General features: G+C 43.4%; 1 protein-coding gene across 1 annotated transcript in view; it reads right to left on the reverse strand.

Moving 5' to 3' along the window:
• The window catches only part of LOC138528089 (uncharacterized), an 840778-nt gene that overhangs the window by 541054 nt on the left and 281319 nt on the right, over positions 1-18405 (reverse strand). Inside the window, exon 6 of the mRNA XM_069639536.1 lies at positions 13666-13749. Coding sequence (XP_069495637.1) covers positions 13666-13749 — 84 coding nt within the window. The remainder of the gene's footprint in view (positions 1-13665; positions 13750-18405) is intronic.

The following is an 18405-nucleotide window of genomic DNA, read 5'->3' on the forward strand; positions in this document are numbered from 1 at the left end:
CTTACTCTACAGCTTTACTTTCTGCGTTGTAGAAAAGTAAATGCTGCCTACAAATTATGCTTTGCAGATGGTGTTTACTAATGGATGCCAATGGAAACCAGCTACTCATTAGCAGATGCTAATCTGAGGCAGATTCCATAGGAATCCATTTGTTTTATGCCTGCATGAAAAGCTCATGCAGACGAAAACATGACAATCCTTCAAGACGAGCAGGAAAGAACAACATAGAACCAAACGTCACTGTGGAGCTCATTTTGCTCACAGACGTACTTGCTATGTTTGCACTGAGCCGTAGCCAGGCCCCTGTTGCCAAATTTTCATTATTTGGACTTCAGCATGCAAATATAAAAGTTAAAAGGTGGAATAAATGTGTGTACGCTGCCTTTTGCCCTTCATATTTGCACTGCACAGTGCAAAGTGAGCAAACGCTGCCTGGCATGCTGGCATACCAGGCAGGGTTTATTTTTCATGGAGAGTGCAGCTTGACATGCTCACATGGCAAGCAGCGCTCACAATTACAATGAAACCCTCGCTGACATGCGAGCATGTCGGGAGGGTTTAATTTTAATTGGGAACACTGCTTACCATGCGCCAATGGTTACCCGCCATGTCCGCCCACCGACGTGGGGGTGAAAGCCATTCACAACTCATGGTTTATCCGAGGTACGAATGGTTTATTTTTTTCTCGGGAGATTAACTGCGCTTATTGCCGCCACCATATGGAAAGTCCCTTTTCCATGTCCATGCTGGCCGGGTGTGGGACAAGCACCGGGACCCGAGCACAAAGCTTCGGTCCAACAGGTAAGTGGGGAGGGAGGGAAGCAGTGGAGAAGGGGTATCACTTGTTTTGGAGGGGTGGGGAGGCAACTGGGAGAGTGTCCCTGTTACCTACCCACATTCAAAGAAACAAAAAGATGGCGTAACCCGGGGAAGGGTCTCTGGTGGCTGGAAACAGCGTGTGGAGAAAGTGTATTCTTGTCTGCTGTTCCAGCCACCTGATTGGCTGAGCCTCATTCCCTGGGTGCCAATATTGGAAGGCATAATGATTTGGCACAACGAAAGAGAGGAGCACATGATGTTTGTTGTCCTCACCCAATGGACGCACGTTGCATGAAATATTTGTGGTCCATATTTGGGATGACAGCATCTTCGACAGAATTGTTTTGGAATATTGCCCTCATTTGTAATGTCATTCATGTGTTGTCTTTCCAGTGGGCACAAAACATTGTGCTTCTATACTTCCCTCTGAATTCACCCTCGCCCTATGAAGGCAGCGTTGTAGATGACTAATAGGTCATGTTTTTCTTTACTGGGACTCTGCTTCCCTGGGTCTTCATCATATTACGCAGGGTTATGGTGCCTGTGTGCCAGAGTTATATGAGTGATGTTGAAGGTGGCAGCATGTTATTCCATTTTGAGCTATGGACACACATGAGCCATGGACAGAGTCAAGTTGCAATCAGGATAATAGAAGAAAAAAGCCTGTGATGCTGTGTGCATATTATGTCAGGCTTTATCCAGATCTAAGATATACCCTGATTCTCATTTTAGTATCATCATTAAAGGAGGGCTGCACTGCCTGAGAACCGGGGGGACCGGGGGGATCATGTGGGCACTAGTTGTCAGATCAGGCTCTCATAAGAAGCATGGGAAAATATTCATCAAAATGGCGGGGTCTGTAGAACATGACTGGGTTGAGTGAAATTGTACAGGGCTCAAAAGGTGCTGTAAAGCCATGACCTAGAAATCCATTGTTGATATCACCTGCTAAATGTATCCTTCTGACTCTTTTGTATAGGTCGTTTTGTATAAAACCCAATATAAGACCTGAGGTTTCTATGCTTTGGAGAGTTTTATTTTTTACAGGAATACTCAGGCAGTTACTCTGTCCATTTCTGCACAGCTGTATGGAAAGAAAACGTTCTCTCTTTCTTTCATGCCTGGTTTCAATGTCGGGTTATCTGGTGATATCTGCAGGGTTCGCAATTTGAGGGAAGCAGACTCTGCACCCTTACACATCCTAGTAAATGATATTGGTTTGCACTCTCTGGTGCTTTTGTATAAACGCTGGACCTCTCTGTTGGTAATAGGCCAAGGAGAGTGGCTAAGCGCTGAACTTGGATTATCCCGGCCCAGCCGATATGATGCCAGTCACGGGCCACTTCTGTTCAAAACCCTGTGTACACACAAAGGATAAGTAAGAGGCCTAACTCCAATGTTCCAGGGGTTTTCAAAGGAGGGTCACCAGTGAAGGTTGGTGTTTCTTCTTGGGCAGCATGCAAGCTTACATAACGCGAGTTATGTGAACCTGGGTAGATGGAGGGAGTGTAAAATAATTAAAAAGGGAAATTAATGAAGACAGGAACTAGATTATAAACAAATTAAATATTATAAAAGAACATTTTTACAGTGAATTATTTATTAACACAACACAGGCAGTGAACATAAATGAGTAGGGAGAAATTGCAAGATGGTGCTGAAGGCAAGACCATTAGGGGAAAAAAGGAACAGGGAGCGGGAGCTAGTAGTACTGTCAAAGATTGTTCCTGTTGTATAATGGTATAATCTATTGTAAGAGAAAATGTGGAGAACAAATTGTTGGCAAATGGATGAAATTGGAATTTTCAATAGGAAATAAAAGAGCTCAGTTTAAAAAGGCTAGAAAAGATGGTGGTGGCGGCAGGCCTCTCTGTCCCTTTCAGTTAAGGGGAAATACTGAAATTACAATGTTATAATGATCTATTTAAGAATCACAGCATATTGACAATGGAAAGCTATTGTAGGCGAGACAGTGAAAGACACCTCCCCTATTGGCTACCATTAAAAAAGTTAAATATTTGCACATCCATCAATGGAATACTTTATCACGTCGCCAAACTAAATATTCTAAAGAAAGTGATCATAATACTATTGCAGATGCCTTGATAGCAGAATGTGCTTAGTGGGGCTGATTCTGGAGAAGTGGATGGTGGTAAATATCACCCTTCATTCAGGTTTGTTTTTGTTTTCCTCATATTGAACTTTCAAGTAATGTCTCCTTTCCATATTGTTCAACAGGAGCAATGATTAGATTGGCAGAGGACAAGGACATCTTCAATGACGGGAAATAGGAAAGTCCAAGAAGCCTGGAAGGAAGGATCTGGGAGAGGGTTGATTCAGTAGCTGTGGCCCTGAATATATCCCTCACTAGAGAGAAGATAATGGGACTTATGACAAGCATAGATGAATTGCATGGCATAGAAGACTTGAGCAGCATAACACATGTGATAATGAATCTCATTTCTTTTTTATCAACTTTATTTACATTTTAAACAAGAGAAAAACAGTACAAATGAATGAATTTCATTTCTAACATCACAGATGCAGGCTGAAAGACTGTATGAGTAGTTGCATTCAGAGAAGTGCAATACTATCTGAATGACATGCTGAGATCAAATTGTGATGATATCAACCACAAGTCCTGGCCAAAAGAGCTGAAGGATGACTTAGGAGTACCGATGTTGTTGTGGCTGTGGAAACATGCATGGAAGTTCACAAGCTGCCACTGTGACATCAAAACAGTGGAATGTTTGTTAAGCCCCTTTGGGTTTAACTTAGGAAGTCGGTCCCGACGAATCTCCTCACTCTGGGAATCTGGGGGACCTGTGAATGGGACTTGGTGATCCACAGAAACATCTGTGAGGTGCAGGTTCCAGGAGATCTAAACCACTATTTTCTCGGTATACCTGAGTTGACTCCAGAATAGTGAATTGGCATAGGCAAGGACTAGACTTTATGTCCAAGAGAAAATCCACTAATTCAGTGTAAAAAATAGAGATTGCCATACGTTGTCGAGCGCAGGCACGATCTGCTGGGAAGGAGCAGCTAAGGGGGTTAGGCCAAATGGTACTAAAATGTACTATTGAATGGTAGTTGTGTCCACCCAGAGGTAAGCTGAAATTCAACATGTTCTCCTTGATTAGTATGACTGAGAGCCACACAATGTATTTACCTGCAGTGATTAACTATGAGGTGTCTCAAAGTTCAAATTAGATTTTGACTAGACTGTCATGAACCCCTACTACATGGAAAATGTAGTTATTTATTTCCAGAAGTGTAAAAAAATTATCTGATACTAGGAAAACTTTATATGTTTTTAAAGCTTCATTTGATCAAGAGAAAAATGCCTTTGAAAATGCTCACCATGCAGTCACTCCATGCGCTACATTTGACGTTATGTTGCATGCAACCATAAGGTTTAAAGTCATTGGGCCTCATTACAAGGTTGGAGGTAGCCTTGGCGGTAAAACCGGCAGGCTACCTCCAAACTTGAAAGAAATTAGACCGCCACCCGTGAATGGGCAATTACTGGGGTGATTGCCCTTTCAAAGGGTGCTGGAATCGGGGATCCCCATTCCCATTTGAGCCCGATAGGCAGCACTGGAATGGTAGATTCAGGAATTCAGGCTGAGAAATAGGAGTGAAGGAGGATAGGACCATCAGAGTGGGTTGAGGTGGGGTCGAGACAGGGTGAGGAGGAGAAGAAAGGCAGATGGATGATGATAGTTTGGTGGTTATGGAACGCTATATTTCGATAGCAATGTTGTAAAAGTGGACTGACAGGGCATTGCAGAGTGTTTGGGAGTGAAGAAGGGAGGGGTGGAGAAGCTTGGAGTATTGTATTCTGCGATGATCCTGTGGAGTTCCCTGCTGTGGTTAAAGGAGTTTGAAATTCGGTTTCCATAGAAGGATCTTTTGGCTTTCCTAATTCCAATCGTACAGACCCTGGTTTTTCTGGCATAACTGACTTTGCTTTGAGGCATGGGGTTGGCCCTCCAAGCGTGCTCTGGGAAATGTTTGTGTGTTCTAAGGGATTTGAGGGAGGGTGTGTACCATTTGGAATTAGGTCCAGATCTCGGGTGGGTGCATCTCTTCAGTGTGAGACAGAGGAGTGCATTGGAGAGCTTTTTGCTTAAAGGTTCAATAGTGAGAGATTCTTCAAGGAGTGTGAGGGCTGGGAGGAGAATAGAAGGGAATCCGCCAGGTCTGGGTTTATAATTACCTTATTCCAAAGAAGTACAGGGGAGGGAGAGGAGTGAGAGGTGGGGCTAGAGCAATGGGAGAAGGTTAGGAGAGAGAAGAAGATGGTGGAGTGTGTTCGGTCCAGATTAGATGATGGGCAAGCAGGTGGAGATAAAGGCTTTGAAGCTGAATAACGCGTCAAGGGTGAGTCCTACTATATGAGTGGAATGTGATATCAGTTGGGTCATGTTCAGAGCTTCCATATTATCGATGAGTAGATGGGTCATAGGGTTGGAGGGACAATCAAACCATATGTAGAAGTCTCCTAATATGGTAAGGGACGGGTGCGAAATCAGATGGATGATAAGGAGTTGCTAAGGGAGTCTGCAAAGATTCTATTGTAGCCATGAAGTCAGTAAAGTAGTAAGAAGCAGTGGGTGCAGGAGGGAAAGAGTTGGAATTTTTCATGTAATGATTTGCAGGGTTGTTTCAGGGTTGTTTCTCAGTTTATAAGACTGCAAGGTGTTGTTTGTGAAGGATGGCTGTACCTATTTTGAACAATCGGGGAGTAGCAAGGGGGGAAGGCCTTGTGTGCGATGGGTTCAAAGTCATTGCAGAACCAGGTTTCAGAGATATAGAGGATGTCTGGGTTTTCATCAGAAATAAAGTAAAAAATGATGTGTTTGTTTTTGGAGACAGATAAGCTGTTGATGAGTATGCAAGAGAGAAGATAAGGTGTGTGAGGGAGGTTAGTTCTTGGAGTTGGGGAAGGCATACGGGAAGGTGGGAGTTGAAGGGGTAGGAGGTCTTTCTAAGAGGCAGTGGAGGGCTGTGCTTGTGTGGGAAAGAGGGGTTTAGGTGAGGAGATGATCTGGGGCTAGGTGAGAGGCTGTGGTGGAAGACTGATAAGGGGAGGAGGTACCGGAGGGTTGCAAGGGGGGTCTTGGTCTGAGCTGAGGAGAGGATTGAGGGTGCGATGTCCTCCAGAGGACGTGACCTTTGTGTTTAATGGGTTGTCTGGGAGTCAATGGTGTGTGTGTGAGAGTAGGAGGGGTGGTTGAAAGCAGCTTAGGGAAGGGAAATGTGAGTTAGGGAAGATCGGGGAGGTTTTGGAGTGGAGATAGAAGGGGACATGGGAGGAGGAAGGATGGGATGAGGGGTGTGCATGTAGGGGTGTAGTGAGAGGAGGGAGGAGAAAGAGGGGGATGGTAGAGTGGCAGATAGGATCGATGTTCTGGTTTCTGGAAAGCCAGCATGCATCTCTATTCTAGGAAGCGTGTTGTGCACTTGCGGAAGGGGATTATGAGATGGGGATGTGTGGGGAGGAGACGTGTTGCGTAGAGTCGGGGGGATCAGGGTTAGGAGTGTGCATGTAGGGGTGTTGGGAGAGAAGTGGGGGATATGGTCCGAGTGGAGGAAGAGTTGCAGAGAAGGTGATTGGTCTGGTTTCTGGAATGCCAGTGTACAGCTCTATTCTGGTATACAGTCTTTTCACCAAATTAATTTTCCTAGAGAGCTTGTTTTACCTATAAAACACTTGTGTACGGCATGTTATAAATGCCACATCATATTGAATGTATTTTTCACCAGAAAACTCTTTCATTGACGTTTTTAACATCAAAACCATTGAAATTTGTGCACTGTTTCTCACCGTATTAACATTAAATGTAAATGTATTTTTGGGTGGGGAAAGGTCATGTTTGGGGTGTTTGTAAAATAATAAAAATGCATTTGGCATACAGGTTGATGGGGGTGTCTCTGGCGCTGTCCAGTGCAGAACTTCATTGATGACTGTATGCAGTCATCGGGCACTGTCCAGTGCTGAAATTAATTGTTACTGTATGCAATCTAGTTCAGCACTGGACAACTCCCTCTGACTTTAGTTATAACATCAAACACACACCTAACGAAGAGGCAGTCCACACCCTAAGAAGAGAGGAGCCTTATGCTCAATAGTACATGCAGTGCAGGTGCACGCGGTTGTTCCAATGGGAAAAATGGGGTTTCTTCCGGGGTCTCTATTAGCTCAGGAAGGTGGGTGAGGCGATGAAGAATAGATTTCCACTATTCGAGGTGGGTCTCCACTTGAAGGCAGAGGTGATTCCAAGGTTCAGGAATAATTCGCTAGTTTGCACTAGCAGTGGAAAGGAGAGGGGCCACCAGGGGCCACTTGTGCATAAAAATGGATGGAGGCGCTAGGGGTCACCGGTTAGGGTTATGATTACTCACCGGCCTCAGGTTCACTCCGGACCAAACTTCACCTGTCGAGTCCACTTTGGTTGCAAGTTTGAATGCAACAAAAAGGACGTCTTTGTGGCTTTCAGTTCCAAAGATACAGCGATGATTCCCAAACGGGACAGTGGCGATATCTCCGCTACTGATGGATGGATCAGGCCAGTTTCAGTGCAGCAGGCTTCAAGGGCAAGAGGGTCACAAATGCAGCACACTTGCAAAGATGGTTGCCGTGGCTGGGCAACAGGGTAACCGCGTTTACTCCGGTCCTGGCGCACTCGTCTCACTTCAGAGCTGAGAAAGCCAAGTGTACGAAATTTGGTGTGAGGGTGCCGTGGACACAGAGCTAGCAGTATACTAAGTTTTGATATCTTCCTCAAAACAGCAGCGGAGACAGAGGAAAGGTCCTGTGTAAGCTGGTCAGCCCACTGGTTATCCCAGGGACACTTCTGAGAAGGTTTACTAGCAGGTTTTGATGAAGGTGCCGAGAAAAGTTGGTCCCACTATTGTAATGGGTCGAAGCGACTTTGCAGACCTTCTAGGACGACCAGATGCAAAGGGGTACCACAGGACGACAGCGGGCTCAGGGTGCAAAACCTTCCAGCCGGTCACCAGTGGTTCCTCGACTCAGCTTCGTAGTTTCAGGATACTTGGATCCTATCCTTCTTTCACTGAGAACTCCAGAGATTGACATGGTATGGGTGTTTGGGTCCTCCTTTTATACAGTCTGTTGCGCCAAAACGAAGAGGACCTAATGGGAGATCTGCTCACAAACACACACTCCATACATGGAAGAATCATCGAATCATGGACCACGGTGGTCCCAGGCATTCACAGCACTCCAGACTCTCTGGCACCCAGGATGTGTATTGGGGACAGACACCCCAGACCACATCCTGGAGGCAAACACACAAGGCATGCTTAAGCCCGCAAAAGCTTGGCATTTTGCGAGAAACTGCATGACCAAATTAGGACTGACCCGGGTCGGCTCGACCTGGGGAAGGCAAAGGGGCAAGATGGCCAAAGGACAGGACAAAGAACCTCGTGGCATGGCCATTTTGGAGCCAGGCCACCTATTTGTGCCAAACAAGATTAACGCGGTTTAAATGGCAAGAAAGGGTTAAAATTATATGAAAAGATAAGCTGCCACCAGCCCTGTCCATGACATATCTGCACATCTCCTAAAAAGTCCTACAACAGTATCTAGGGTCTTTGGAAATGACTATGAGACCCAAGTGCACTGTACTGTAAGATACATTGTGCACTTGTTACATGTTGCAGAACAGTTGCAACATTGGGAAAGGACTTAGGGAAACAAAGTCTCCCAGTACTGACTGTCTTAAGGGCATGTCAGTTTCCCCATAAAAAGTGAGCGTAAACCCAGAGAAGTGCAGCTGAAGGCTGTGCTTCTCTGGCAAAGTCAGATTAAGGTGTTTAAACAGCAGGTTTGGGGGTGTACAACTAGAGGGAAAATTACATATAAAATGAAATCTTTCCTAACCGTGGGTCAATAAGGGAACCATTCCAGGAAGGGAACCCAATGAAACCAATGTGTGTGCTACCGCAAACATAAATACAACGTTTTTAAAGCTGTGGTTTTATTTCTAAGTTTTACGGGCTTAGAAAAAAAACCGCAGCTAGTGTTTATTTTTATTTAAAAAATAGCACTTACCGAGATGCAGCTGAAGCTTTTCTGCCTGTAGTCTCCGGTCTCCGTCCTCCGAGTCCCGGCACCAATGAAGAAAAAGTCACCCAGTGGTAGCTTTTGTTTACTACAGCTGGCTGGCTTTTCCTTCAATAGTGCCGCAAAAGCCAAAGCAAGCACAGTTGCGGGCATCCATTTCACAAAATGGATGCCCCCATGTGCTTCCCTTTGAGCTTCATTTTCTCAAAATTTTACATAGGGACTTAAAAAAAAAAGTGGCAATCGATTTTTTTTTATTATTGCCCAACTTTTTTTGCAATAACATTTTTTGCCCGAACCATTCTTTTAAAATTTTGCAGCGCTACAGGATCTATCTGGTCACTTGGGCCATTGGTCTGGGCCAATCGGATCCACGGGGGCTGACAATGAGGGAACCAGGCTGGGAAGTGAAACCAATTAAACCAATTCTGAAAACCACCAACAACACAAGTGGAGGAACAAAGAGCCCATTGCAGGAGCTATGCTGTACAATACATTTGCCCAAGCTCAGGAACACAGGCAAATGTAGCACAGGACTCGGAAAACAGACTTAAAAGCACTCTCATGCTAAAGAATCTATCTGATCATGTGGGCCTTTGGTCTGGGCCAATCGGATCCATTGGGGGCAGGATGATTAAGGAAACAGACCAGGAAGTGAAACCAATGAAACCAATGCTGAAAAATTCCAACAACGCAAGTGGAGACACAATGAGCCCAGTGCAGTAGCTACACTGTACAAGACACTTAGCCGAGTTCAGGAACACAGGCAAATGTAGCACAGGACTCACAAAACAGACTTAAAAGTATCCAGTGCTAAAGAATCTATCTGATCATGTGGGCCCTTGGTCTGCGCCAATCAGATCCATTGGGGGCAGGACGATGAGGGAAACAACCAGGAAGTGAAACCAATGAAACCAATGCGGAAAACCACCACCAACGCAAGTGGAGACACAAAGAGCCCAGTGCAGGAGTCAAACTGTACAAGGCACTTACCCAAGTTCAGGGAATGCAGGCAAAAGCAGTGTGGGACTTGCAAAACAGACGTTAAAGCACTTAACTGGTAATGAATCTATCTGTTCACGTGGCCCATTTTTTTGGCTCAATCGGATCCAGGAAGGCGGGTCAATGAGGGAACTAGTCCAGGTAATGAAACCAAAGAAACCAATGCAGAAAACCACCAACAACGCAAATGGATACACAAAGAGCACAATGCAGGAGTCAAACTGTCCAAGACACTTACCTGCGTTGAGGAACGCATGGAGCACATGACTCGCAAAACAGACTTAAAAGCATTGAAGTGCCATAGAATCTTTCCGGTCACGTGGGCCATTGGTATGGGCCCAAAAGATCCATGGGGGTGGGGCAATGAGGGATCCAGGCCAGGAAGTAAAACCTATGAAACCAATGCAGAAAATGCCAACAATGCAAAGGGGGTGGGGGACAAAGAGCCCAGTGCAGGAGTCAAACTGCACAAGGCACAAGTTCAGGAATGCAGGCAAATGGAGCGCGGGACTGGAAAAGCATTCTTAAAAGTGCTCCGGTACTAAATAATCTATCCTGTCACTTGCGCTTTTGGTCTGGGCCAATCACCTCTAAGGGGGAGGGACAAGGAGGGAACCAGGCCTGAAAGTGAAGCCAATGAAATCAATCTGGAAACACCCTGACAACGCAAGTGGAGGCACAAAGAGCCCAGTGTAGGAGCTAAACTGCACAAGGCACTTACCAGAGTTCAGAAACGCAGGCAAACGGTTGTACTAGAAAGCACAAAACAGGGGAACTGTTGAAGTCAGTGTCACATTTTAACCCTGCATGAGCTATGGACGCACATGAGCCATGAACAGAGCAAGCTCACAGCCATGATAATATATTTTGCAGCAACATCAACATTATGGGGAGTGGAATGGAGGGCAAGTCGACAGGTCGGCATATGCATGAAAGCCCATACGGCTGTGCACATGCTACATCAGGCCCTTTCCAGGGCTCAGATATGTCCAGATTCCCAGCTCAACATCATTGAAGCCTGGGTAACCTTCCTGTGAACCAAACTGGGAGTCGTATGGGCACTAATTCCTGGTTCAGGCTGCAGTATGTAGTATGGAAAGTTCCACTAAAGGTGGTGGTCTGTACCACATGACTAGGTTGAGCAGGGCTTGAATGGTGCTATAAAGCCATTGGCCTAAAGGACCAGAGGATGTGCCATTAGGAAGTCCATTGTTAATGTAACCGACTGAACGTATCATGCTGACTTTGTGTATAAGACTCGTTGTGGAAAGCCCTTGGTAAACCACAGGGTTTCTGTGCTCAGAGGCCACACTTTTGGAACCAGGATTCTCAATGAGTTTACATGTGCATTTCTGCACAGGTGTATGGAAATAAACTGTGTCTTTTACCTTTGCTTCCATGTAGATCTGCACGCTCAGATGCTTCCGAATGCACACACACGACCTCGCTACCGGAGGCTCGGCACAAAAGTGGTCAAGTGTTGAACTCAAATGCAATGAAAATCACGAGCAAGGGGTACATGCACAAAGCAACGTTTGGGTTTATGAAATACTTCATTATCAATACACTGTCAATCAGGAACCCACAGCTGAGGAGTGACCACTGAAAATCATTTTATAATACGTGTTATTGAAACCTATGTTTTGCACATTTGCACTTCACTTGCACGTTTTGCCTAAATGTCATTTTGCTCAAATGTTTTAAATATATGTATTCTGTGTGTGAAGGTTGGGGCAAGGGGGTTTTGGGGGAAAGAGGGTGGGTCATGTTTTGGGGCGATGTGGGGGGAACCCCCCAATTTAACAAACATTGAAAGGAAAAAGGCATTGAGGAAAAATGCAAACAAATAAAATGTAGACAATAAAAAATGTGACAATAACACTTACAACCAATCACTTTAATGTTCTATGTTTTTGAATGTCTTAAGTGCTTACTCCAAAGCACTGTACATGTTTACAAGAATGCCAGTAACACAAATTACATCGGTATTAAGTTCTAAGGACGAATATGCTTGTGATTTTTACATAGACGTGATTAAAGCTCAGCAGGTATGGGGTTAAAAGGCAAACAGCATGATGCTATAGTCTTAGCAAAGGGGGGTATCTAGAATATAAGCCTTTACGGACTATCAGAAAGACAAGCAACTGCGGGCAGAACTCTGAGGGTAGAGAAGAGTGTTGGCAAGGTTTAGGGGTCAGACGGAAGAATGGGTGCAAATCGGACTGACCACAATGAGGAGGGGGAATGCCTAGTAGAAAGAGTGATGATGAAGAATGGGGTGCATGGGAGATTAAAATAAAAAAAAACAGAAGATAAGAAGAAACAAGGCAAAGAACACATTTAAAGTCAAAGCGAAGATATTAAAATTAAAGATGTGCAGGGAAAGAAAGGCAACAAAGAAAAATACAGGTGAGAGATATAAGAAAGGGAGAGCAGATGTAAAAATGGAGAGCGGATTAAAAGTGAAAAAAAGACACAGGGCATGATTCATGTAATTTTCCATTCTGTACTGCAAGAATGACTTTGCACTGACTTTGCACTGACTTTGCACTGCAAAAATATGGGTTGTACAGTTCCATGAATCAGGGTGTGTGACAGCAGTGCAAAGTCACTTTGAACCGTCCAATAGATTCCGTGAATCAGGCCCATAGTAAGAAAGATCAAGCAGAAGTGAGGAACAGCAGTCATGACAGGATATTATCAGAATAAAACTCATAGCAGCAAAATGATAAGAAAAGGAAGGATTTTGCAACATTCTGAGGTTCAAAATGGCCGGCGTGATTGAGAGAAGAAATGTAAAAAGGTGGATCATAAACAAATGATGCCAAGATTGCAGGCAGATCGAAAACGGGGGAACACGTTGAGGGGATATGAACAGAAGAAGGGGTGGACAGTCTTTAGGAGAAGAAGTAGATAAGAAGAGAATCCAGCTTTTAGATGAATTTAGGTGAATAGATCGGGCAGACATCCAAAGATTGATAGCATGACATTGATCAGTGAAAGAAGGGAAGGAAAGAAACATTTTGCAAGCATCAGCATAAAAGTGATGGCTTAAACCAAAGAAATAGAAAGCTAGGAGAGCAGTGGTAGAAAGAAAATGTAATAAAGAACAGAAACTACGTCTTGGGGGGGCATGAAAAGTAAATGAAGGTCGCAAGACCATCAGACAAAAAAACGAATTGCATGCCCAGGAAACAAAACAGGAGTGGCTGAAAAGATGAGTAGAAAACCAAAAGAGAACAGAAATGCCAAGAGAGACAAGTCAGCTTCGGGTACCTCCGCACTAATCTCCAAATTGCTGCTAATTGAATTGTTCTTTGTCAACTCTCTGACATCCTCTTCATTTTATGAATCTCTATCCATGAGACCTCCAAAAACATTAATTCAACATCCTCAACCTTAAGAAAACAAAGCTACAATCACATTGCTGCACATACAGCGACAAGCTGTATTTTTATGGAAAATGTGCTGAACAAACTAATTATGAAAAAGATTCTTGTAAACTACTGATCAACAGTGTCTGACCTATTGAACTCTAAAAGGAAGCTGATAAGAACCTCCCGCCAATATATGGACATGCATGTTAACATAAATATGTCAAAATTAGACATAGTATACACACTGTAAACACTAACGGCCTTATTTACAAAAATGTTTTAACATTGGAAAGTCCCATTGAAAATATTTGTGTAAATCAGGTCCCCAGTTTGTAAAGAACAATCTTAGAACACCTGGGCGCCCCTTACCTCTCTGGAAACAGCTAGAAGGGAAACATTATCATGGCAAACTACAGTGGCATTTCTTTTAGTGCTTGTCAAAATTGCAACATCCTGTAAAAGAGAAAGAATTATATTGAACTGAAATGAAAAATTAAGAATCAATAACGCTTCAAAATTACTGCCAATATATCTCACAGAAGCATTCTCAGCAAAGGTTAATGAAACATCCATTCTAAGATTGACAAACGTCAGTAAATATTCAAAGGTTTCTTTGCTCAAGATCTCACGTTCATGCTAAATGCAGCTGCTTCCATTTCACAGAAAATATGTTATTGCACATTAGAGGTGAATTCCTTGTTACTGACATTTTTCTTATGTTTTTTTCAATCCAAAATGATAGAGGAAGGTGCTGTGGAATATGTGATTTGTTAAATGAAATGGCATATTCTACATTCCTATAGCAATTTGCAAAACGCGTGTAATACCGAAAGATGGCTGAGAAGACCTTGAACTGAGATTTGGGCAGTGTATTATTTACAATTGATCAGACTCTTGCTCTGCCAGCCTTTATGCAATCTTACATTGGAGGGTAAACGAGTTGGTAGGGGCCTCATAGGTAGTGCCTCAGAGTTAGCACAGGCAAGCCATAATGTTCTATCATGAATTATCTGAAGGAGAAAATCTACACTGGAAAGAAACCCTTATGGATTTTCCCAGAATTAGCACGATTTTGGCAGTGGACGTTTACATGCATAAGAGTATACATTTGCTTAAAATGTTAGGAGCAAACCAAAGGAACCTCCTGTAAACCAATAGATCACACAATCAGAAAACAATACATCTGAATATGCAACCACATGGGGGAATAATTGCAGTATTCTACTGTCAGGAAATGAAAATGGACACACCAGCCACTGCTTGCCTATTGTCACTGTACATAGGTTTAGATGCTACAGGTAGAACAGATGGACACGTTCATTCATTCCTGGGTAATGATGGGTTATGAGAAATGAGTTTGGTCATCTGCAATGTTTTAGGTTTTGCTCTACCTGCAACCTAAATGTGAACTGTGGTGTGGATGTATGCATGATTAATTCCTGTTTTCAAAATGTTGAATCAAGGTAGATACATATTTGTGATACGCAATAAGTGAATATAATCCTCTGGATCATTTTTCAGTAAACAGTGGTATGGTAATACCCTGGTCCAGAGTGTAGGGTTCTCCTGCGTTTTTCAGTATAATAGTTTACTCAGCCCTTAGCTGTGCTTGTCAATTTATACGTTTTTCCTGTGCCCCTCCTTGGCTTCAGGGGCCAATTGTTTGTATAAATTGTTTTATTTTCCTGGTGCCCCACCCAAGCACCTGGTGATGGGGGTTTGCTGCCATTATGGCTGAATCTGACACTATCTCATTTACGTAGGCACAAATAGCAGAACCTATTGAGGGCCCCTCATTTTTTGAAAATCTGCAGCTGCCTAACAATGACAATAATACCTCTAATGAAGCCCTACTTAGACTGAAAAAGAAGCAATTCCGGATGGAAATGCATGGACATGCGTTGAAGGAGTACTTAAAATCCAGTATTATACCCCAAGGCCTACAAGTGAAGATTATTCCCTGTCTCTTTTTAGATGTCATGGAATACAAAACTGCCTTCAGCCAAGTGGCGACTGAATGCAGTTGGGACTTACTAGTACTTACTATAACAACAGCTCAACAAGTGAGCCTCAAAATAACAGAAACGCTAGTTGATAAGAAAAGACCTTCCTTACCAATGTATTGATTACAGAGGCGAAACAAAAACTTGAGCAGTTTGAGAAATCATTTCTGGAATTTAAAACTCTAACCATTGAAAAAAAGACAAATAAACTCAAAAAGGATATTTGTATCTTTAAGAAAGAGCAAGTATATCCATATTTGGCAGACATCTTCAGGTATCAATCATTTTGAAAACTGTTAGGTAAGATTTTCACATAACTGGTAAATCCTCCTGACCTGGGTCAACCCCAGAACGTTTTGCTTTACTAGTGGGATATTTTTCCTTAATACCTCAGTGAGTAGGAACCTTTTTCCACACTCGCATAATCTTTAACTCTTTTTATGGGTGTCATGTTCTTGACTCTCCATAGTGTCTTTTTAAAGTTATCCACTTTAACAACTTATTGGCAATACGTGCCTGTTGTTGCTGGGGTGCCCTAGGTGCTCCCCTTTTAACTTTCTTTTGCTAACCTTTACTGAGCTTTAGTTCCCAAGGGTAGAAATGATCTTTGGATCCCTTTTACATTTTATTCTGTGAAGCCAGCACACCCCACTTTATGCAGAGTGCTTGGGGGATACAGTGTATCCCCTTTCACATTAAAACTGTAACAATTCTGTTACAGGGATAAGCTTACCTTCAATGGCTGGTGGCAGTGATACCTTGTATTAATGTGGTGCACCTTTACCGTGGGCTGTGTTCACAGCTGCAGTTAAGGCACTTAAGGGTGCTCATTTTACCAAAATGGCCCCTGTCTCCTTTTTTTTGCTATTTTAGTGTTTCTTGTCATGCAGTGTTCCTTCCCCTGACATCCAGGGCAGGAAATTCCTTTGAGTGATTTTTATCTTCGGCGTGAGTCCCCTGCACTCCCTTCCCAGGCTCCATTCTGTCTGTGATGGCCCGAAACAAGGGAGGAGTCCAAAACTCCACAGCCCTTTGTCTTACGCCTTGCCTGAATGGGGATAAATCCTAGTGGGAGGCTGGCTGTCCTGATTTGACAAACAGACCACACCTTCTTTTAAAATGCAGGGAGAGAATGCAGAGGTTGTGCTGTAGTTCCGGATAAATACTGCGAACCTGGAATCTGAATAAAATTCAACCACTGGAACCAAAACCAAAGAGGATAATGAAGGAAAAGTGGCTGAAACGATTTCCAGCAACCAGAGAGCCTGCTGTGTAACCAGAGCCTGCTGTAGCCCTTCCTTACAATCGACCTGGGGACTCCGAAAATGATGAACCCAACCCAGAGCCTGGTGAAAACCACTAGATTTAAGCATATCTGCCTTTTGAACCATCCCACGCATTGCTGCAACCTTCCGTTGATGCAATAGCGCAGTACCCTGGGACCTCAAGCCATCATGTGGTACACAGTCTTCTGAATTCTGAATCTCACTGAAACTTCATGGGCATCCTGGTGGGTTTTCAGAGACACAAATCGAGTCCAAAATGTCCCCTCAGCAGAGTGTTGGACCTTTGTAACGACGAGAATTCAACCACAATTTTCTGTCTTCTTCTGTGCTCCTTGAACATGCACCAAATTGGCAGAGCCACATTCAGACATGAGGGAGGCATTGCCTAGAGCTTTCTTCATCAATCCCTGCTGCAAAGTTGCTTCCAAGGTCTTGTTTTCAGTCACCACCACAAAGAATCCACTGAACAGGTATTTGGCTGCAGACCCTGAAGTCCTCCTGCTGCAAAATCTTCTTCAATGCTGAGGTACTGTGTTGGCTTGGGTATGTACTTACCCTAAGTCTGTTTGGATTTCTGTGTAGCTGTGGGTTGTCTTCTGTGACGGGAATGCCTCTCATCCAGTGCGCCCACTCCCACTGCTAAAATCGTGCTAGGGTGTCTTCTGTGAAGCCCCTGGACCCTCTTCTAACCCTAGAAGTAAAGTAGTACTCACCTATTTGCCCAGTTTGCATAAGGAACTCTGACTTTTGCTACTAAAGAAACTATCCTGACACTGCCTGTTGGTCACTAGTGCCTAATGACCCCCACTTCTGCCACTGAGAGCACTCATGCTCCAAGAATAAGAGAAATACTTTTTAGGGATTGGGACTTCTGCCTAGAAACGAAATCAAGTGTTTAAAGGTTACTGACTTGCAAAGAGTTGGTTGGTAACTGTAACTCTAAGAGTGAACAGTTACAAAAGTTCTAACTTATCTTGAATGTGTGGTGCACTATTGTTTAAAGTATGGTAAACATCTTTTCTTCCTTAGAAACTGTTTTGCCATTCTAATAGAAAGTAGATGTGAAGGTATTTTATTCTCCTGTGATTAGGTTGTGCCTCTTCCCAAAAGTAAAGTGTTGGTTTCACCAGATTATTCCTGCAGGGTAATTGTATGAGTGCCCCCCAACTGGGTTTTGCTTCCCCTGACTTGCTGTTAGCCTGTCCAGAATTAGTCTGTATTAGGTTGTTGCCTACCTAGAATAACTTTGAGTCATTCAGTAAAGGGTAGCATTGGGTTTTGCTTTCCCCTTCATTGTGAGGTTAAAAAAGTATGTGGGTTTTACTTACCTTGTGTTAGCTGTGTGCCAACCAAAAATAAGTTACGAGAGTTACTGCTTATCTCTGTCTGTGGTTCACTGATCTCAAAAGCACCTGTAATTGCATATTACATGCAGAGGTTTTACTCACCTAGTATAACTGTGTGTTATTACAAAAGTAGTTATAGGTTTTACTGCACCTAGAATAAGTGTTCCACTGTTCACAAATATTATGTTGTCCAATCGACTCATTACGTGATTTGTACTGAGAATCGTTATACAACTGGAAGTTTCTACTGCCCTTGCATCACTGAATGTAATTGTGAAAGTAACCATTGGTTTTTACTCCCCAAGAATAGGTTTGACTTATACTGAATGTGTATGTAAAGGTTTTGACTTTCCAAGAACCACTGTTAGGTATTAAAAATAAGGTCTATACTTGGGTCAGTGTACCTTCAAGCATAGTGTTGTGTTTTATATAATTGTGGTTTCATATAATGTGTTAGTGCTTATTTACCCCTGG

Source organism: Ambystoma mexicanum, chromosome 7q (genome assembly GCF_040938575.1).
Source record: "Ambystoma mexicanum isolate Mex_15411 chromosome 7q, UKY_AmexF1_1, whole genome shotgun sequence".
NCBI lineage: Eukaryota > Metazoa > Chordata > Amphibia > Caudata > Ambystomatidae > Ambystoma > Ambystoma mexicanum.